The sequence below is a fragment of the Phacochoerus africanus genome, chromosome 15 (assembly GCF_016906955.1).
Source record: "Phacochoerus africanus isolate WHEZ1 chromosome 15, ROS_Pafr_v1, whole genome shotgun sequence".
Taxonomy (NCBI): Eukaryota; Metazoa; Chordata; class Mammalia; order Artiodactyla; family Suidae; genus Phacochoerus; species Phacochoerus africanus.
In genome coordinates this window covers 132,107,673-132,128,261 of record NC_062558.1, presented here as the reverse complement: position 1 = coordinate 132,128,261, position 20,589 = coordinate 132,107,673, and the positions used below count along the sequence as shown (strand labels likewise).

The following is a 20,589-nucleotide window of genomic DNA, read 5'->3' as shown; positions in this document are numbered from 1 at the left end:
AATGCCAGATCCTTGACCCACTGAGGGAAGCCAGGAATCGAACCCAAATCCTCATGGAGACAACATCGGGTTCTTAACCCACTGAGCCACAACAGGAACTTCTGAAGTTTTGCTTTTTCATCTGCCAGCAAAGTTGTCGAGCTGAGGCCACAGGCAAAGCCCTTCAAAGGAAGAGACACACTCTGAATACCAAAGGGTCCAGCTGGACCCTTGCACCCCCTCCCCTGCAGCTGCCTCTCGCACACCCTGGGGGCACTTCTGCCTTTTCCTTCTCCCCCGGGAGCAGGGTTCCTTGGAGACACCGATGCGGAGAGGGAAGAGCTCGCATCCCCAGCAGTGTGCCCTCCAGGGAAGCATCCTCAAGGCCAATCTTTCTCCCCTCGAGCATTAAAGGAAAGGAAGAGTCACAGGATCCTCTCCAAACAAACTGGGGCCGGGAAATTCCACGCAAGACCCACATGTGCGCAGATGTTCTCCCTAAAGTCAAGCCAGCCTCTCCTGCCTTCTTCCTGGAGGGAAAATACTTCCAGACAGTGCCTTTAAAGCAGAACAATGAACAATTAGCAAGTTCCACTGGGGCCCTGATGAACTGGCAAAGAAGAGTAACTCTCAGAAGCTGGAGGCCCCTTTGATCCAGACGGAGGTCCCGGAGACCCAGATCTGAGCCCCATTAAAATATTGTGCGGGGGGGGGGGCACCTGCAGAAAGCACACAACTGCCTGGGTGGCATCCAGATTGGCAAATCTCAGGGTGATTTGCTCCCCCAGCATCAACACAGAGACGCTTAATAAATGTCAAGCTGGAGTTCCCGTCGTGGCGCAGTGGTTAACCAATCCGACTAGGAACCATGAGGTTGCAGGTTCGGTCCCTGCCCTTGCTCAGTGGGTTAACGATCCGGCGTTGCCGTGAGCTGTGGTGTAGGTTGCAGATGCGGCTCGGATCCCGCGTTGCTGTGGCTCTGGCGTAGGCCGGTGGCTACAGCTCCGATTCAACCCCTAGCCTGGGAACCTCCATATGCCGCGGGAGCGGCCCAAGAAATAGCAACAACAACAACAACAACAACAACAAAAAGACAAAAGACAAAAAAAAAAGTCAAGCTTCAACCAAGACGAATTTCAGCCACCCCTCACTTCCCAAGACAGGAAACACCCGCTTCCCTTGGAAAGTGACTTCTAGAACATCCCTGAGATGATGAAAAGAATCAGAAAAAAAAATTTCTTTTTAAAGGCCCTTTAGGGCACAGACCTAAGCTAAGACTCAAGGAAGGGCCTGGACTAAGAAGGGCCTTGTCAGTCTTTTTTTTTTTTTTCTTTTTAGCTGCTCTGCGGCATATAGAGTTCTCAGGCCAGGGATCAAATCCGAGCTGCAGGTTGCAGCAAAACCAGATCCTTCAACCCACTAGGCCGGGCCGGGAATCGAACCTTGTCCTGGTGTTGCCGAGACACCGCCGATCCCGTTGCGCCACAGCAGGAGCTCCTTGTCAGTCATCTTCATCCCCAAATAGACTATCCACTACATTTCCTCACTGGGGAGAGAAAATGCCATGTAAGCTATTTACGTCTCTGCCCTGGGAGGACACCTCTGACTGAAGCTTTACCAAATGACACAGTGTATCTAAATATATTTTTTAGCAAATTGAAAGTTAAAGGGAAAAGATTAAAATGACGACCTGACACAGTTTGAGTAATGACCAGCAGGACAGGTCTGGGTGCTATTTCACAACTGATGTGCTCCTGGGATTTCGAACGAACTTTCTGTTAAGAGAAACCCCTCGGGAATATCCAAAATCCTGATGTTTGCAGCTCTAAAACTCTCAGACGCTGGAGCTCCACAAACACCTTGAAGGAAATGAAGCTGGGATGCTGACGGCAAAACTGGGCCCAGCCATCAGCCCCCTAAGGCCATAGAGCTGCTAGGATCTGCCTCTTAGCAGGACTGGAGCAAACCTTGGGCAGAAGGGCTGCCCGCCCCCACCCCCGCCTCTACCCCACCATCGCCGGCCCAGAGCCAGTAGCTGCTGCTGCTTCCATTTAAGGAGAAAGCGGAGGAAACAGTGAAAGCTGCAAATGCAGAGGAAACAGCCCTTCTAAATAAGGAGGGCTGGCAGGTACAAAACCCGCAGGAAGTCCACTTCTTCAACAGGTAATTTACTGCACAGCCAGGGGATGCATTGTGCAGAAGGCCCACCTTCCGGGCCCCAGGAGCCAGGAGAGGGCTAAGAACGAGAGAACAAAGGTAATTTGCTGCTCACAGCACTGCCCCAGCCTCCCCCTAAGCCTCCGCACTGCCAGCCCACCGCCTTATCTACCCAGCAAGGAGCAGCTTCCTCGGCCAAGGAGACGCAGGTGGGGAGGAGAGACCAGCTAAGCGATGGAGAGGCAGCCTTGGGCGCACAGAAATTTAGGAGAAAAAAAAAAAATCGATGTCTCAGAGGAGCAAACTCTCCAGGAGGGGAGGGAGGGGGCTGCTGTGCCTGAGAAGGGGAGGGGCTCCAACAGTTACCTGGGCAACCTGCAGCCTGCAATGCATTCTGGGACACGTGGAAGGAGCAGTTGGGCAGGGACCTGCTTCCTTTAACCCAGGGCACCAGCAGGATCCTGCGCTGCCACATGGTGGCGACAGGCAGGCCAAGCTCTGAACTGGCTGTGGGTTAAGTCCCACAGAACCTTAATGCCAGGGGTCCAGCCAAGCCTCTCCCTGCCCCTCCAAGTCCTCAACCGCCAGGCCTCTCAGCACAACTCGGTGTGGAGCAGATATGCCTAGGATTCTTTTTGCTAGTAATTCATCCATTCACGCATGCATTCATTCAATAAAGTATTTGCTGAGCACCTAGCATGTGCCAGGCCCTGTGCTAGGCATGGGGGACATGGGCATAAACAAGCAGAACGTCTTCTTGCAGCTCCCACTGCAATGAGAACAGTTAAAGAGACAAAACAAATAACTACACGTTGTATTGAGCTTTCGGAAGAATTCAAACAAAAGAATGATAATGCGGAGCTTGCCATGCGTGGCTATTTTCATTTAAATTAAATACAATTAAAGATTCAGTTTCATGGAGTTCCCGTCGTGGCACAGTGGTTAACGAATCCGACTAGGAACCATAAGGTTGCAGGTTCGGTACCTGCCCTTGCTCAGTGGGTTAAGGATCTGGCGTTGCCGTGAGCTGTGGTGTAGGTCACAGACACGGCTTGGATCCCGCGTTGCTGTGGCTCTGGCATAGGCTACAGCTCCAATTCGACCCCTAGTCTGGGAACCTCCATATGCCGCGGGAGCGGCCCCAGAAATAGCAAAAAAAAAAAAAAAAAAAAAGACAATAAAAAAGAGAGATTCAGTTTCTTGGTATTCCTGCTGTGATGCAGTGGGTTAGGAATCCTACTGCAGCGGCTCAAGACTCCTACTGCAGCGGCTCGAGACACTGCGCAGGCACAGGTGCAGGCACAGGTTCGATCCCTGGCCCAGCGCAGGGGGTTAAAAGGATCTGGCGTAGCCATAGCTGCAGCTCAGATTCCCTGGCCTGGGAACTTCCATATGCCGAGGGTCTGGCCATTTAAAAAAAGAAAAGAAAAAAAAGATTTTCAGTTTATCAAATGTACTACCCACATTTAGAGTGCTCAACAGCCAGGTGTGGCTAGTAGCTATCCTATGGGACAATGCGGATTATATGAACTTTCCATCATCAAGATTCTACTGGACAGCACTGGAGAGTAAAGGCAGGAAAACCTGCTGTGAATCGAAGCTGGAGAAGCAGCCGGCCATGCCAGCCTGGAACAGAAAGCCTTCTGGGCAGCTTACAGCATGTGCCAAGGTTCTGGGGCGCATGGGCACTGTCTGTTCAAAGAACACAAGTGACCAGTGTGCCCGTAGGCTGTGACAGGGCATTTGGATTTTAGACTAAAAGCAATGGAACGCAGACACTGGAAAGAACCATAATCTGAACTGTTTTAGGAAGAAGGGAGACGAAGGAAAGGCGACGGCAAAACCTGACTATGGGGTTTCTAGTCAGAGCAGCTGGGGGGTAGGGCGCCCTGTGCTCACATGGGGAGCTGGGGTGGGGACTGGCTTCCTTTATGTTTTTTGGGGGGTTTTTTGTTTGTTTGTTTGGTTGTTTTTGAAATAAGCAAGGTCATCAGTTCCATTTTGGACACATTAAGCCTGGGTGCTCCATGAGAAAACCCAAGAGGAAAAACAAAGTCAGCAGCTGGATATGTGGTTCTCAGATGAGAGGGATGAAGATAAATCGGAACATTCTCCATACATAATAGTAACTAAATCCGTGGTCAGATGTCTTAGAGAAAAACAAACAAAGAAGGTGGCCAGGCCAAAGACTTGAGGACCCTAGCGTTGATAAATGGCCATGAGGTTGTGAGGGGAGGGGACACGGGTCCAAGGCCTGTAGGATCAGGTGCCAGCAAAGTACAACTCACTCCCTATTTTTGTAACTCGAATCTCACTGGGACACTGATAGGCTCAACCACTGTCTACCGCTGCTTTCACTCTCCCAGCAACGTTGAGTTGTTGCAACAGAGACGGAACAGCCTACAAAGCCTAATGGGTTTACTATCTGACCCTTTGTAAAAAGTTTGCCGATCCCTTGATTCAAGCCACGCAGGGACCTCAGTCTCCTTACCTATAAAAATCCTGCCTCTTCATAGGAGCCGTGGATATAATATTTCTATACTGGAAACCACCTGAGTCTACTCAGCGAGACTAAGAGGAAGAGCTTTTCACTCTCAGCTTTGACTCCGCAGCATCCTGCTCTGTTTCCACATTTGGTGAAGGCAAACAGCACCTACCTGCTCTCTAGACACAACTGCTTAAGTGAATCTGTAAATATAAACAGAGCCAGTGTCATCCAAGCCCCTGCTTGCGACGCAGAATGCATGTCTCTGAGCAGCTCTGAGTCAGTTCCTACGGCCAACCAGGTTCCCCCAGACCCCGGTCCAACCTGACACACAAGCACGGTTTTCATGGAACAACTGCTTGCAATGCCTAAGTCCTCATCATTAATCTGAGGGGAAAAGGACGGAATTGTTCAACATCCTTACCCCGGAACACTGCCCCAGCTCAGGCAACCCATCTGGCAGGAACAGCCAATCACATTTCAGGCTAAAATGGTTCCTAGGCAACCAAAAAACTACAGCCACAGACACAGGCTGCAGAAGGCGGAAAGAAACATGAAGATGGGGGCAGAGGGTCAATGGGGAGAGTGGCCCAGGACCCAGTGACCTGGATGTAATGCTACCCATAGTCACTTAATCAATTCCCCAGTCCTAGCTGCTCACCCTACCATCAACAGATGCCCTGTTCCAGGGCCCCAACAGAAAGGGGTACATAGGCGTTCCCGTTGTGGCGCAGTGGTTAACGAATCCGACTAGGAACCATGAGGTTGCGGCTTCGATCCCTGGGCTTGCTCAGTGGGTTAAGGATCCGGCGTTGCCGTGAGCTGTGGTGTAGGCTGCAGACACGGCTCAGATCCTGCATTGCTGTGTCTGTGGTGTAGGTCAGCAGCTACAGCTCCGATTCGACCCCTAGCCTGGGAACCTCCATATGCCACAGGAGCGGCACTAGAAAAGGCAAAAAGCCAAAAAAAAAGAAAAAAAAGAAAGGGGTAGCATGGCCCCTTGGACAATTGGCAGCTACCTGGAAGGCCCCAGAATGTTCCTGCCTTTAGCTACCTTAGAGAAAGCCAGCACATAAGCCCCAGAGAAAAGGGCCAGGCTTCTTCTGGACACGGGTACCTGGCCACAAGGCCCACGATGAAGATACTGAGAAATGATAACCCAGGAAAAGGCACCTGCTATAGGCTCAATGCTTGGTCCCCCTAAAATTTGTATGTTGATACTCTAACTCCCAATGTGACAGTATTAAGAGGTGGGGATTTGGGGAAGTGATGAGGTCATGAGGGTGGAGCCTTTTAAGGGCTTTCGTGCCCTTGTAAAAAAAAGACACGTGAGAACTTGCTTTTCTCTCTTTCTTCCTCTCTCTCTTTCACCGCCTTGTGAGGACAAGGCGGCATCTAAAAACCAGGAATTACTACACAGTGGATCTGCCCACACGCTGCTCTTGGATGTCCCAATCTCCAGAACTACCAGAAATAAATACCTGTCGTTTAAACCACCGCATCTGTGGCATTTTTGTAATCACAACCTGAACTAAGCACCTTCAGGACTCAGACAACTCCTGTTCTATAGACAACTTTGCAGCTTATTCAGTTTCAGGGGGAAGAAAAAAAAAAAAACGGCTCATCATGTTGTCCCGTGACAATATCCAAAGCGAAATGTGCTTCTAGGAACTGAGAAGCCCCCGTTCGGAATGTTGTCATTTAAGCTAAACGACTTAGCCACGGGGCTCCTTAAGAAACAAGGCTTTGAAAGAGATCCTATGAGACCTAAAGAAAGATCCTGCCAGGAGCCCCAGTGGCCCTTTAGGGACTTCAGAGCCACTGACATGTTGGCAATTTGCAGGCACAGATCCTTCCTGCTTTTGCCGCTGTCTGATGCTTCTGCCTTCTCAGAGTCTTTACAGAGGTGGGACTTCACTTCTGTGAAATCCTAAGAGGCAGGTGGGACAAGATAAGAGTCACTGGACTCTCAGCATCGTCCAGGTTGAAAGAGAGGGTCAGGAGCCACACGAGGATGGAAGGGACCCAAACTCCACTTTCCCATCTGTGATCGCAACTGCAAGAAGAGCTCCAACCCCCATCCCAGAACCAGCCAACCTAGTGCGGATGGCACCCAAGGCCTCTGGGGTCCTGGCCACCCTCTCAGTGGTAATTCTGATCCCACCTGCATCTCAAGTCCCAGCCCAAACTCATCAACTTCCCCCGAATGTGCTCCCAATCCTGTTTCCTCACCTTGGCAAGTGCCACATCCTTTTCTTGGTCATCTGAGCATAAACCCTCCACTTGTATGTGTCTTTAACCTTCCCTCCTTGTCCCATCAATCACCAGGGCCTGTTGCTTCATCCTTCTTGACTTCTCTCCATCCATCCTGGCCCTTCCATTTTGATCCTCAAGGGTCCACACCGGCATGAGTTTCCCTATCTGCGATTCATTTTTTCAGAGCGCGGGCCATGCGCCCAGCCACAGGCGAAGCAGGTTGAACTTGCTCAGGGAGCCACCACTTTCACTCTCAGATGCTAATGGCCTCTGGCTGCCCCTCCGTGGCCAGGGTGTGGCAATTTTCAGGAAGCCGAGGAAGCCCCTGGGATGAGGGTCTCCAGGCATCACAAAGGACAAAGTACTTAATGCTGCTTCTCTTAGCAGAAGCCAAGCCACCAGGGGCTGCGGCGGAAGGAGGACACAGACAGTGGGTCTAATCAATAGACTGAGACCACATTTACTCCCGTCCCTTTCCTGTGTGTGTTTCCCATCCGTCTGTGCTGAGAGGTAAGTGTTTTCTGTGGCACAATTCTCCTCTCCCTGCCATCCCTCTTCTATCTGGAAACAATGGTTTCTGTTGCCGCCAGAACTTCTTTCCCAGACTAGAAAGCAGCAGCTAGAGAAGGGGCCAGTGGTTTCTCATGGACCAGGATGGAGAGCATCACCGCTCTCAGTGCTTCCCCAACTTTTCAGCCTAAAAATCCCCTGGGCATCTTGACATCACTGGTTAAACTGGAGATTCTGACTTAGCCCAGCTGGGGCGAGGGCTAAGATTCTGCCTTTCTACCAAGCTAGGGGAAGCAGATGCTGCTGTCTGTGGGCCATCCTAGGAGTAGCAAGCGACTTGAACACCTGAACCCCCGTCCCCCACCGCCCCACCTCCCAGTCGCATGTGCCATCCTGCACCTTCAGTCTGCTGCTATACCCCAAAGGGGAGACCAAGACCCTTGATCCTCCTCCTTCTCCCACGCACTCGTGTACAGAACGAAGCTACCAGCTGTGGCTACAAAAGCTGCCCAAAGGCACCCCAAACCTGAATCCGAGACAGAAATCCTAAAGCCAAAAAAACTTCCCTGCGGAGACTTCCAAATCATTCCTGTCTTTCTCTGTCTTTGAGTCTCTCTCTTCCACTCGGGCCCTTCCTAACTTGATCTGACACAGGGAACCACCAGCAAAAAAGAAAATGTTTGGTCCAGATACCCGTTGCCAGGGACCTTGCGGCAGGTGTGCACCCTGAGTCTGGCACCATCCCCGCAGCCCTGACAGCACCATCTTGCTGTGGGAGCTGCTTTCTTGCCAGGGACCACGTGCTCCGATGTCTGGCGTATTATTCATGTGCATGTGGTGTTAGGTGCATGGAAACACATACGGCCATCAAAGACTTGAGCCTGTGCAGAAAAGGGGCTGCCCTTCTAACACATTTTTTAAAATCTCTAGATGGTAAATGAGCAAATCTGTAGTAGAAAAACAAACCCCAGTGATCAAGACAGCAGAGATGCGATTTTAGAGAATAACTGCCAGGAGGGGTACCAGCCCCAAACATTTCCACTCCCTCCATTTTTCTAAACCACCAACGTTCGGGGATGGAGAGTGGGATTTCATGAAGGAAGAGAGAGACTCTCTTAAAGATCTCTCTCGGAGACATTTGAGAAGGAGCAGTTTACAGGGAGAGAAGACAGGCTGGTGCATATGGACCAGCTCAGCCCAGGCGATATTTGAGAAGAGGCTTCCATCACGAGGTGCCTGTCCAGCCTGGACTTTTCACACCACAATCCCCAGAGGGTAGACTGAGGGGGACTTGCCCCAAGCAGGAGCTTCTCCCTAACAGGATCTCTCCCAGTGCATCCTTCAGCCAACAGAATCCTGGTCATTTATTACTCAACTGGGAAAAGGGGTGAGGAGAGCTGAACTCCATTCCCAAGGCTCAAGGAGAGTTATTTTCCCCAAATATGGTCCCATTATCTTTTCCAGGTCTCTCTGAAGCTTCTCAACAGGCCTGAGCCTCACAGCCAGTAAGTGCTTACCACTCTTTAACCGATGTCCAGTTTAGAGACTTTTTAAAATAGGTCGAAACTGTTCTTTTCGGCTTGGTGCCTCAGGGTAGTACTTATTTCCATACCCCTAACAATACTACATATGAACGAAAAAACAGGCCAGGCATAACGCAGGACTCGCGGCACTCAACCCCCCCCCCCAAACAAAAACAAAACAGAAAACCCTCCAACATGATGCGCCTCCATTGTAACATGATGCTTTCTCGAGCTACAGGGAGAAGACAAATGATCGGTGCACACCTGCTCCTGAGCACGGTTCACTGCTAAGAGCCTGGAAAACCATGAGGCTCAGCCTAGCATTACATCACCATGCTGGGCCAGCTCCTCATTCAAACCCGGGCCCTGGGGACGCGTGAGGAAGGCTCACACAGCAGCCCCTACTACCACACACAGACCAGTCCCGGGAATCTTTTCATCTACACATCAAGGGCTCTCAGGAGTCGACCGCTGTACCACCCCCACCCGCAAATCGCCACAAAACACTCTTCTCTGAAACACAATCTTTCCTTTGGGACAGGAGAGCAGGTAAGGCTGGGACGTGGAGGCCTACAAGCCTGACCTGCTGAAATATGGTTCAGCAGCCGAATCTACTCAACACACTCCATCCTCCAGACATGCCCGGGTAGGTAGTGGAGACGACCACATAGAAATGGCAATTCTAATAAACATCCATCCAGGATAAAAGCCACTTCCGAGCACACTGGGGCTCTGTGGTTTAGCGCAATGAAGGGATTCCTGGATGGCTGCACCGTCTAGGGCTGCCTGGACCAATGGACCAATGACCGGACTGTTTGGCTGGCTTTACTAATAATAGCAAGCGGCCTCCGCCTCAACAGTATTCACCAGCCAGTGAGTGTGTGGATGCTTAGGCTAACCAGCGACGCTCCACTCCGTCTGCCTAGCCATGTGAGTGGCTGCCCCTAAACCGGTCTGTCTACATGAACACGGCACTGCCACACTCAAGGAGTCTTCTCAAGAGGCCCTTGCGGATGCCCGGCTGTTCCCTTGCAGGAAATACCACTGTGCGGGGGGTGCAGAGTTAAGATGCCGACAGCACAAGGAGCCCCCCAGCATGCACTGGGCTCCTGAACAACCGACACATTTCAGAGGGTCATTGTGGTTCCCCGCCCCCGCAGTATCCTGGGGCTGCCGGACGCTCCAGCCTGCGGGGGCCCAGCATGCTAGAAGGGGGAGCCACCAGGTAAAAGCATGCAAGGCTGCGGAGAACAGCGGGCCAGCCCCACCTCCAGGCTGCACCGGCATCGGGAGAGGCCACACTAACAAAGCCCCGGCAGCCTCGCCTCCTCCCGGGTGGGGGTGGGGGGGGGAGCTCCGGGGGCCAAGCGGACCACTTACATTGCCTCGGAAGCCTCCAGGCTCAGGTCGCTGGCTGGGACTGGCTGCAGAGACTGCGACCCTCCCATCGTCGCTGCGCCCTGGCGAGCAGGCTAGCCGCGAGCAGGGCCAGCGTCCTGGCACGATTCCTCCAGCGGGAGCCCGGGGCGGGCCGGCCGGTGGCCGGGGCTGCTGCACTGCAGATGGGAGCAGCTGCTGGCATCCGTGGCGGCGGCGGTGGCGGGGAGCAGCGGCTCGGGGCCCAAGCAGGAGTCCGGGGAGCGAGCGCCGCGGAAGTGTGCGCGCGAGGGTGGCCGGCGCGCGCTCAAGTGTGTGCGCGAGTGTGGACGGCGCGCGCGGCTCTGCCCCGGGCGCGCGAGTGTGAGCGTGAGCGCCGGTGTGGTCCGAAAGGATCTGCTCTTAAAGCCCCCGGCAGCCCGGCTCCGGTGTATGACACGGTGATGTCATCATCACCGTGCAGCCCCCGACGCCTGCATCTTCACAAAGCTTCCCTGCTGTCTCCGGAAACGGGGCCAGGAGGAGGGAGGGAGAAGACCCTCCCTCTCCACCCAAGTCGCCTCCCTCAGCCTCCCCCAACCTCGCCCCGACCGCCGGCATTGTGTGGCTTTGAAATGCAAATGCACTGCGGGCCGGGGAGCCCGGGCCCCTGGAGGGAGGGGCGTGGTGGTCTCGGCCCGGCCGACCGCAGCGGGAGTGGGGGATATTCTCATTCCGGCTGGCTTCTCCCTCCAGGAGGAAGGAAATGGACTCTCCCGATGGCCAGGCCAGCAGGTAAACAGGCTGCAGCGGTAAAAGTGCAAGATGTGTGCAGTAGCCCCCGCTGCTTCTGCCTCCTTCAGGTGGGTGGCCAGGCCCTGGAACTCACTGAGGCCTATACCAGGGAGATGCCAGGGCCTAGCTCCCCGCTTTCTTCTACCGGGGAGCCCAGGTAGGGCCTCCAAGGACACCGTGGCTCACACACCTTGGGGGTCGGGGGCCAGGGGCAAGCTGGGGAGAAAGAGGCACAGCTTGCCAGAGTCTGTGGCTCCAGCTTTGGCCACCAGAGGAGGGCTCCGCAAAGAAGCCCCAAGCCAGGGCTCATCCTAAACCGTCAAAGGCGCAGCAAGCTGAGAGGCCCACATCAGACCCCTAAGGCCATGAAGGTGTCCTAGGAGAAGGCTGCCTCCATGACACACCATCAAACCACCCATCTCTGTGATTCTAAACACAGGCTGGGCCTGCAGGAATGTCAGTACCCCCCACCACCACCACCTCTGTTCCCCTGCTGGGGCCGTGCCCAACGAGCCAGGTCCCCCCACGTGGGCTCTGGTGGGCTCCAAGACCCTCCAGACGTGCTTGAACTCCCAGGTCTGTTCATCAAAGGCTACTAGAGAAAGATCTCCTTTCCTTTTGCTTTAGGTGGTGTGGGGGGGCCCCCTGGGAACTGCCCATGCATCTGTGATCTGAGCTCCAAAGGCACTCACAGCTGATTAAAGTGGAACCTCTGATGGGTACACTTAATATACTTTCCCAGCAATTCTTTACCCCATAGCCCAGTCAGCCTAAAATGCATCTAAATTGTGGCCAAAAGAAAAAATAACATGAAAACAAAACCACTCAAAACATTTTGAAATGTCCTCCAACACACTGAGTGTTTTCTAAAACTGTGATTATGAATGTTTGGACGGGGGCTTCTGAAGTTGTGGCTCCCGCTGTCAGGATAGTTCTAGAGCTGCACGGTTCGATGACTTTCCCCTGCTCATATTTAAGATCCGTGTCAAACAAAGAGGCAGAAAATCACAATTGTTTCCCCGAGCTACGACATCATGGAATTGCCAGGCAACACTGAGGTTTATTTTCTCAAATGTATATGAAAAGCGCTAATGCTTGTGTCAGTCTCACAGGGGAGGTGACTGTCAGGGGGTGGCCTGGTGCGGCTCCCTCTAGAAAGCACCTCCCAGGAAACTGTCACTCACTGTCAGGTCTTGGTGTCATCTGATGACAGGGATACGGAGACCGGCTCATCTTGATATTCGTGGCATCCCGAGGGTTTGTTCTCCTACCAAAAAATAGACCTCTCGGGCCCCTTATGCGGCTGGAAGTCTAAGAACCTTACCACGTGGAGCTGAAAAAGTCACATAAGCGTGAACCGAAACTATATTTTACAGGAAAGGAACCCCTTCCCCGTGCGCTGAAGAACTGGGCACTAGGAAATTACATGAGAGAAACAAATGAGAAAAATCATTGGAACTCATCTGCTAACTTTTTTTTCACGACACACAGACCCTTCCAAGTTGTCCTTACCCTTAAGTAGGGCTTTGCTATAATAACGAGAGAGCGCTTCCAAATGAGACAGGAGTTCAAATCCTGACTTCTCCCTTGTTTGCTGTGTGGCCTTGAGTCAGTTGCTTAACCATACTGAGCCTCTGTTTCCTTAGCTGACAAAAGAGAGCAGGGAATTGAGAAAATGAGATGTTAGGTATGAATGCCTGGGACTGAAACTGTGATTGGTCCTGGAGCAGTGGTAACTCTCTTTCTTCCTTTGTAAGAAATATTTTCCCTTAAGTTTAGCACCAAAAAGAAAATGAGGAAGCATTACAGTGAAGTGCTTTTATTTAGAATCCAAACAATCCTAAAGTTATAACATAGTGACACTTCAGTTAGTAGGCTGACACCATCTAATTTTTTTTTTTTTTTTTGGCCACATCTGAGGCATATGGAAGTTCCCAGGTCAGGGACTGAACCCACACCACAGCAGCAATCTGAACCACTGCAGTGACAACGCCAGATTCTTAACCTGCTGTGCCACAAGGGACCTCCAGATACCATTTCACTGATGTTAAAAACATGACTGGGAGTTCCTGTTGTGGTGGCTAAGCAGGATAAGGACCTGATGTTGTCTCCATGAGAACACAGGTTCCATCCCTGGCTTCACTCAGTGGGTTCAAGATCCAGCCTTGCCATAAGCTGTGGCATAGGTCGCAGATATGCCTTGGATCCAGTGCTGCCGTGGCTGTGACGGAGGCCAGCAGCTACAGCTCCGATTCAACCCCTAGTCTGGGAACTTCCATGTGCTGCAGGTGCAGCCATTAAAAAAAAAAAAAAGGAAAAAAAAGACCAAGAACCAGGGGAAACCCAAATACAATCTGGACGTCATCGAGGTCAACACAACTGAAACCAGCGCATTACTGGTTTGTAGAATGTGCTTCTGAAAGAACCTCTCACACCTGCTTCTAAGACCTTTTGATGCTACTTTACACATAGTGTAAAACAAGCTTGGTTATCTGGTAATTCAGCCTCAGAAAAAAAGGAAAGCTTAAAAAAAAATGGGCAGGGAGAGTGACTAGAGAGGAAAAGGGCTGTGCCACGGACTAAGTGTTTGTGTCCTTGCCAAAATTTCAAATGTTGAAGCCCTAACACCCAATTTGATGGTATCCGGAGGTGGGGCCTTTGGGATGTAATCAGGGTTAGATTAGGTCACAAGAGCCTGCTCATGATGGGATTAACGCCTTTATAAAAAGATAGGCACATCTCCCCCCCTTGCTCTTTTTTTTTTTTTTAATTTCTTACGGCCACATTTTTTTATGGCATGTGGAAGTTCCCAGCCAGGGATTGAATCCGAGCTGCAGCTACTACCTGCACTGCAGCTGTGGCAATGCTGTATCCTTAACCCACTGTGCGGGGCCAGGGATCCAACCCACGCCTCCAAAGTGGCCAGAGCCATGGCAGTCTGATTCTTAACCCGCTGCACCACAGCAGGAATTACTCCCCGCTCTTTGAGGACATAGCAAGAAGGCAGCTGTCTGCAAACCAGGAACAGGGCTCTCCCTAAGAACCCCACCATGCTGGCGGCTTGATCTCAGACTTCCAGCCTCCAGAACTATAAGAAAGAAATGTTTGTGTTTAAGCCACTTGGTCCAAGTTATCTTTGTTACAGCAGCCCCAGCTGACCAACCAAGACAGCCTGCTTAAGATACACTGATAGGACCAACACCAACTAATACAAAGGGAAAAGATTAAAAACAAAACACAAAACTATCCAAGTCAGACCAAGGAAATCTGAAACACCAGCAATCCAAGGCCATTTAACCCAGCTTAAAAGCTCCTCCATAGACCCAGGGTTCTGGGTGTCCACAAGAACTGCTGATGGCAGAGCCACCACCCCGCTATGCCCCACTCCTGCCTCTTTACTGCCTTCCCCTCCTCTCTCCCTCACCCCACCCCTCCCCAAATCATGCTGAAGAGGTTTGTATGGTAAGAAAGCACAGATTCCAGAGTTCCCGTCATAGCTCAGTGGTTAACATGAGGATGTGGGTTCGACCCCTGGCCTCGCTCTGTGGGTTAAGGATCCAACGTTGCCATGAGCTGTGGTGTAGGTTGCAGACACCGCTCAGATCCCACAGTTGCTGTGGCTACGGCTCCAATGGGACCCTCTAGCCTGGGAATCTCCATATACCGCAGGTGCGGCCCTAAAAAGACAGAAAGACCAAAAAAAAAAAAAAAAAAAAACCCAGAAAGCACAGATTCCTTCTAAAATTATTAAAATGCAAACAGTTAGCATTGCAATCACACCTTCCCCGAGTATTCAAACTTGCACTGAGCACCCACTTGGGCCAGGCTTTTGGCTACAGACAGGTCCCGTTGGTACCCGCTGCTTCGTCCCGGCCTTCCTTCCCAAAGGTGCTGCCTTCACCTGGCTGGCTGCTCCGCTTCTTGCCCAGCCCACACTCCAGACTCCAACGCTTCTAACCATGGCCCTCATGAGACCCTGAACTCAAACAGCCCCTCTGGCCAGCATTGGACCAGAGCATGGCTATTCTAAGACACAAAAGGTAGGCTAGGGCACTTAGATGGGCTCCACTGCCAGCCTTCCTACTGATGTCCCCAAGACATCCTAGAACCCTGGATAAATCAAGGAATGCACCCATCATTCCTAGAACAATTAGCAATTCCATATATATTAATGCACTTCGCATGTGTCTGGCCTACAAATGTTGAATAAGATGAGTCTATTCTCAAGTTTCTTACTGACACATACTAGAAGGATCAGCAAACCTGCCAGATCCCCGTAATTGAGAGAGAAACTACGTGGCACAGGCTCTTAAATCCCATTAGGGTCCAAGGGACTGGGCCATAGTCAGAAAGGGCAAGTCATTTGAAGCACCTCTGACACCCCAAGAAAAACAAACTTGAGCGGCTTTATCTTTCACTCCAGCCTCAGGAAGTCTCCAGTTGCCATAGCAGCAAAACTCTCTAAACAGGACCAATGGACCCCGTGCTGCTAATTAGCCCAAGCACACTCGCTAAAGGAAAGTAGGTCAGATCACAGAAAAATCCATCTAGAGAGCCTTAAGAATGTAAATACAGATGGAGAATGGGCCTGGGCAAGATCCTGTTTCTTCAAGTCCCTGGCCTCCACCCTCATGGGGGGACCGTGGGGAGGCCACACAGAAGCACATGGACCTTCGCTTCAGGAAGCCCCCTCTTTAGATGGACTCCTGGCCCTGATGTGTTATTTCCACCCACTTGCAACTTGTTCCTTCAACTGAGGCCCCAAAAAGTCCAGCCCCACACCCCACAACTCCACCTGGCATGTGGCTAACCGCCCCTCCTAAGATTCTAAGAGCCAGGAGCTGTTAGATTTCAGGCCCAAGTTCAACAACCACATGTAACAGGAGCCTGAAATCAGCCAAGCCAACCAGTGAGCAGGACCAGGCGGCAGGTCAAGAATGGCATCTTGGGGAGTTCCCGTCATGGCACAGTGGTTAACGAATCTAAGAACCATGAGGTTGCAGGTTTGATCCCTGGCCTTGCTCAGTGGGTTAAGGGTCCGGCGTTGCCGTGAGCTGTGGTGTAGGTTGCAGAGGCGGCTCGGATCCCACGTTGCTGTGGCTCTGGTGTAGCCCGGTGGCTACAGCTCCGATTCGACCCCTAGCCTGGGAACCTCCATATGCCGTGGGATCGGCCCAAGAAATGGCAAAAAGACAAAAAAAAAGGAATGGCATCTTGCTGGCACATTCTCCACCCAGGTTTTACAAATGGTGGGTCCATTTTCCTGGGCTTTTGGAGACACAGCTTTTCTGTCATGCGACCTTGCTCCAAAAGCTGTCAACCGCCTTCCAGGAAAAAATCCCAGTTCGCTATCCCGGCCCCGATCCTTGATCCTGACACTGGCTCCATCCTACATTTGAGTGGGACCGAGGTCTCTGCTATGACCTCACTGCCAAGGAGGCGCCCCTCCCCAGCCTCTCCAGCTCTCCCAGCTCCTCCCCTGCATCAGGGCCCAGCTCCCCGGTCAGCTTCTGGGAGGGCTCAGCCTCGTCCAGCCCACGGACCTCTCCTCCTTGGCTTAACCCCTAGCAGATCGAAGGCTTGGTGCTCTTTCCCTTCAGCAGAGCCTCACTCGGCCGGCGCGTCTGCTGTCCCCTGGCTCCGGCCCGCCATGCCCCCATCCCCCGTCAGGGCTTCATAAACTCAGAGAACTTGGGAACAGGTCCCGGCAAAAGTCTTCAATCTTATGATGAAGAGAGAAAAGGGAGAAGATTGTCGGGGTCCTTCCTGCACAGGGCCACAGGGCTTGTTCATCTTCCACACACCCACGTTAGTAGTATTATTCTTATTTGTCTTTTTAGGGCCGCACCCGCGGCATATGGAGGTTCCCAGGCTGGGGGTCAAATCGGAGCTGGAGCCGCCGGCCCACACCACAGCCACAGCAACGCAGGATCTGAGCCGCGTCTGTGACCTACACCACAGCTCACGGCAATGCTGGATCCTTAACCCACTGAGCGAGGCCAGGGATCGAACCTGCGTCCTCATGGATGTTAGTCGGGTTTGTGAACCGCTGAGCCACGACAGGACCGCTTACACGCCCACGTTACATCTCACATGCTCCCCCTGGGGAGTCTGCATGGCTCTTCCCGGCTGAAGAGCCAGCTCATGTAAAACGCCATCTGCTCTGAGGTTTGAGGTTCGCTTGTTCTCGCTTTGAAAAAGGCCGATCTACCACATCTTCCTCACCATTTACACCTGAGAATGTTCGCGTTCTTTTTGTCTTTCCTGGCGTGCCCGTGGCATGCTGAAGCTCCCAGGCCAGGGATCAGACTCACGCCACAGCAGTGACCACGCCAGAACGCCTACACCTGAGATCTTTCAAAGCTGCTTCCACGCAAGGACAACCCCAAAGGCTGGCTACTCTTCGTGGGGGAAAAATTCTTTTAATTCTATTATGATAGAATATGAAGGTTGAGAGTTTTACTGTGAGACCGAGGAAGGCACCCCAAAATGCGCTAAAAAAAGAAATCAGTGAAGAGAGATCAGACTCATTTTTATTTTATTTTATTTTATTTATTTATTTTTGCTTTTTACAGCCGCATTCGCAGCATATGGAGGTTCCCAGGCTAGGGGTCAAATCGGAGCTATGGCTGCCAGCCTGCACCACAGCTCACGGCAACGCCAGATCCTTAACCCACTGAGCAAGGCCAGGGATCGATCCCGCAACCTCATGGTTCCTAGTCGGATTTGTTTCCGCTGCGCCAGGATGGGAACTCCACTTTTATTTTAAAATTAAGAATTCAGGATACATTTTTCCTGAATCTTTGATTCTTATAAAAGAAAGGACAGTCAGCTGGCCCTAAAACCCAGAGCCATGCAAAAGTCAGAACAGCATGGAGTTTAAAAGTCGCACCACCTATGCACGAAGAAATCAGTAACACAAACACCACATCCAAAAAGACTAAACAAGATCCTTAAAATCCTTCATTTTTTTACCAAATGAATTCAGCTCTTTTGAGATGGAAATGGTAGAAGACAGACACTCTTGAGATAAGGTTTTTAGAAAATACATGTTACCTAATTTCAAAAAGGACTGAAGCATATAATTCAAGTGAGCAAAAGAATTTGGGGAGAATAGATGGATCAAAGCCAGAGAGGCCTGGAAGTACCACCTAAGCCTTGGCTGGAAGAAGCGCCAGTCTGGCTTTAAGTTTCCCAGCAGCCTAAGCAAAAAGGGAAACAATTCATGATCTCGTTCACATAAAACCCAGCAGATAAAAAAAAAAAAAAAAAAAAGACCCATTCCACAGAGAAGCAGCTTCTTTCCTGACATTTTCAATGTGCCCTTTCCTATGAATCCTCCACCAGGAGACAGTGTCTGGGATGGACAAAACCCTCAACAATATCCCTCCAGCCACACAACATTCAACTTCATATGGTGACTTCAGCAAGCATATCAGCAGCTACTGAGTTTCCCCGGCCATCAATAAAATCAGGAAACTGGAAGACACATTCTCAGTTGCCCCATCTGGCAGAAACGACCCCCCTCCATCTAGGTTCCCATGGTAACAAGGTTATATAAGGGGAAGCACAGGTCAGCCTTAGGAAGATGGAAATCAACAAAGCAGTCACTCAAATATGCCTCCTGGCTTCACAAGTCCTGGCCAGTTGTGGCTCATTGATCCTGGGGAAATAGACACCACCACCAACTGCAAGGGACACTGCAAACCTAGCAGAAGCCTCAGGGCACCATGAAGGGAATGAAACTGATCCAGATCCTTTGCTCGAAAGCCACCCAAAGACATGGCAATCCGTGAACAACTGAAGAAAAGAAACTCACAAAGGTGAGGAAGAAGGTGGCTTCGAAGAGAGCCCTGCAGGAAAGTGTTGAAGCCCTCATGCGTTTATGCTAAAGTGACCTTGAGCTTGAGCTGCAAGAGTCAGGTGGGAAGTGAAGAATATGCAACCCGAAAATTTGGCAGAAAAACACGGCCAGAGGTTTTTTTCATTCCAAGCAGTAAAATATGGCTATTGTTAAAGTCCACATTTTGTTAAATATAAATCATCTTCATAATTTTCTCATTTCTTTTTTCAAGATCTAGCCCCAGGAGTTCCCGTCGTGGCTCAGTGGTTAACAAACCCAATGAGTATCCATGAGGATGAGGGTTCGATCCCTGGCCTCGCTCAGTGGGTTAAGGATCTGGCATTGCTGTGAGCTGTGGTGTAGGTCACAGATTGCGGCTCGGATCCTGAGTTGCTGTGGCTGTGGCACAGGATGGCAGCTGTAGCTCCAATTCGACCCTACTAGCCTGGGAACCTCCACGTGCCTTGGGTGAGGCCCTAAAAAGACAGAAAACAAAACAAAACAAAACAAAAGATCTAGCCCCAATTAAACATTTTCCCCACTATAATTTTTTCTTTTTTTTTTTCTTTTGTCTTTTTGCAATTTCTTGGGCCGCTCCCTCGGCATATGGCGGTTCCCAAGCTAGGGGTCGAATCAGAGCTGTAGCCACCGGGCTACACCAGAGCCACAGCAACGCGGGATCTGAGCCGAGTCTGTGACCTACACCACAGCTCACGGCAATGCCAGACCCTTAACCCACTGAGCAAGGGCACGGACCGAACCTGCAACCTCATGGTTCCTAGTCGGATTTGTTAACCACTGCGCCACGACGGGAACTCCCCCACTATAATTTTTTTTCTTTTTGGCCACACCCATGGCATGCAGAAGAACCTGGGCCAGGGATCAAACCCACACCACAGAAGCCACCTGAGCTGCAACAGTGACAACGCTGGGTCCTTAACCTGCTGAGCCACCAGGGAACTCCTACCATTAATTTTTGATTCATTAGTGGATTCATCTTAAGTGGCCTTTCTCAGGGAGCAATTTTTTTTTTTAGATAATCTGGACCCCTTCTTGTAACTACTTTTGTCAACTAGGTTTAAGATCATAGGCAAAAATAAACGGGGTGATCCAAGGTAGACATTTGGCCAAATAAAACTCAAGCCTCGTACTTGCTTCGGCAGCACATATGCTAAAACTGGAACAATACAGAGAAGATTAGCACGGCCCCTGTGCAAATTCATGAAGCGTTCCATATTTTTCTATAATGGAAAAAATAAAAATCATTTGAAAAAACAAAAACAAAAATTCCAGCTTCTAGAGTTCAAGCTTGTACTTAGAAATAGTTAAGTCTCCTTCAAACCCGGAAAGAGAGAATCAACTGACTCTGTTTGAAATAAAAAAAATAACCAGTAAAATCCATCTTTCTTCCCAGGGAACTATTTCCAAGAAGAACAGAAACTTCCACAAGCACTACAAAAATGTTTCAGTCCTTGTTAAAAGAGCTTAAATATTGTATTGAGTTGAACGTTGATGTGTTAATCCACTGAGTTCCTCTAGAGCTTAAGCTTATTGGTTTTAGAGGCTACTTCGTCTTTTTTTTCCTTCTTTCTTTCTTTTTAGGGCCGCACGTGCAACACAGGGAAATTCTCAAGCTAGGGGTAGAATCAGAGCTTCAGCTGCGGGCCTACACCACAGCTCACAGC

At 50.9% G+C, this 20,589-nt stretch overlaps 1 protein-coding gene and 1 pseudogene across 12 annotated transcripts in view; one reads left to right on the top strand and one right to left on the bottom strand.

Moving 5' to 3' along the window:
• Positions 1-20,589, bottom strand: part of TACC2 (transforming acidic coiled-coil containing protein 2) — a 234,451-nt gene that overhangs the window by 70,595 nt on the left and 143,267 nt on the right. The window contains exon 1 of one of the 12 annotated variants that reach the window (XM_047761112.1): positions 10,291-10,663. The exons of the other annotated variants lie outside the window; for them this stretch is intronic. Coding sequence (XP_047617068.1) covers positions 10,291-10,358 — 68 coding nt within the window. The 5' untranslated portion in view covers positions 10,359-10,663. Of the gene's footprint in view, positions 1-10,290; positions 10,664-20,589 lie in introns of those variants that run through there. 12 annotated transcript variants of the gene reach the window in all.
• Positions 20,052-20,145, top strand: LOC125117102 (uncharacterized; annotated as a pseudogene).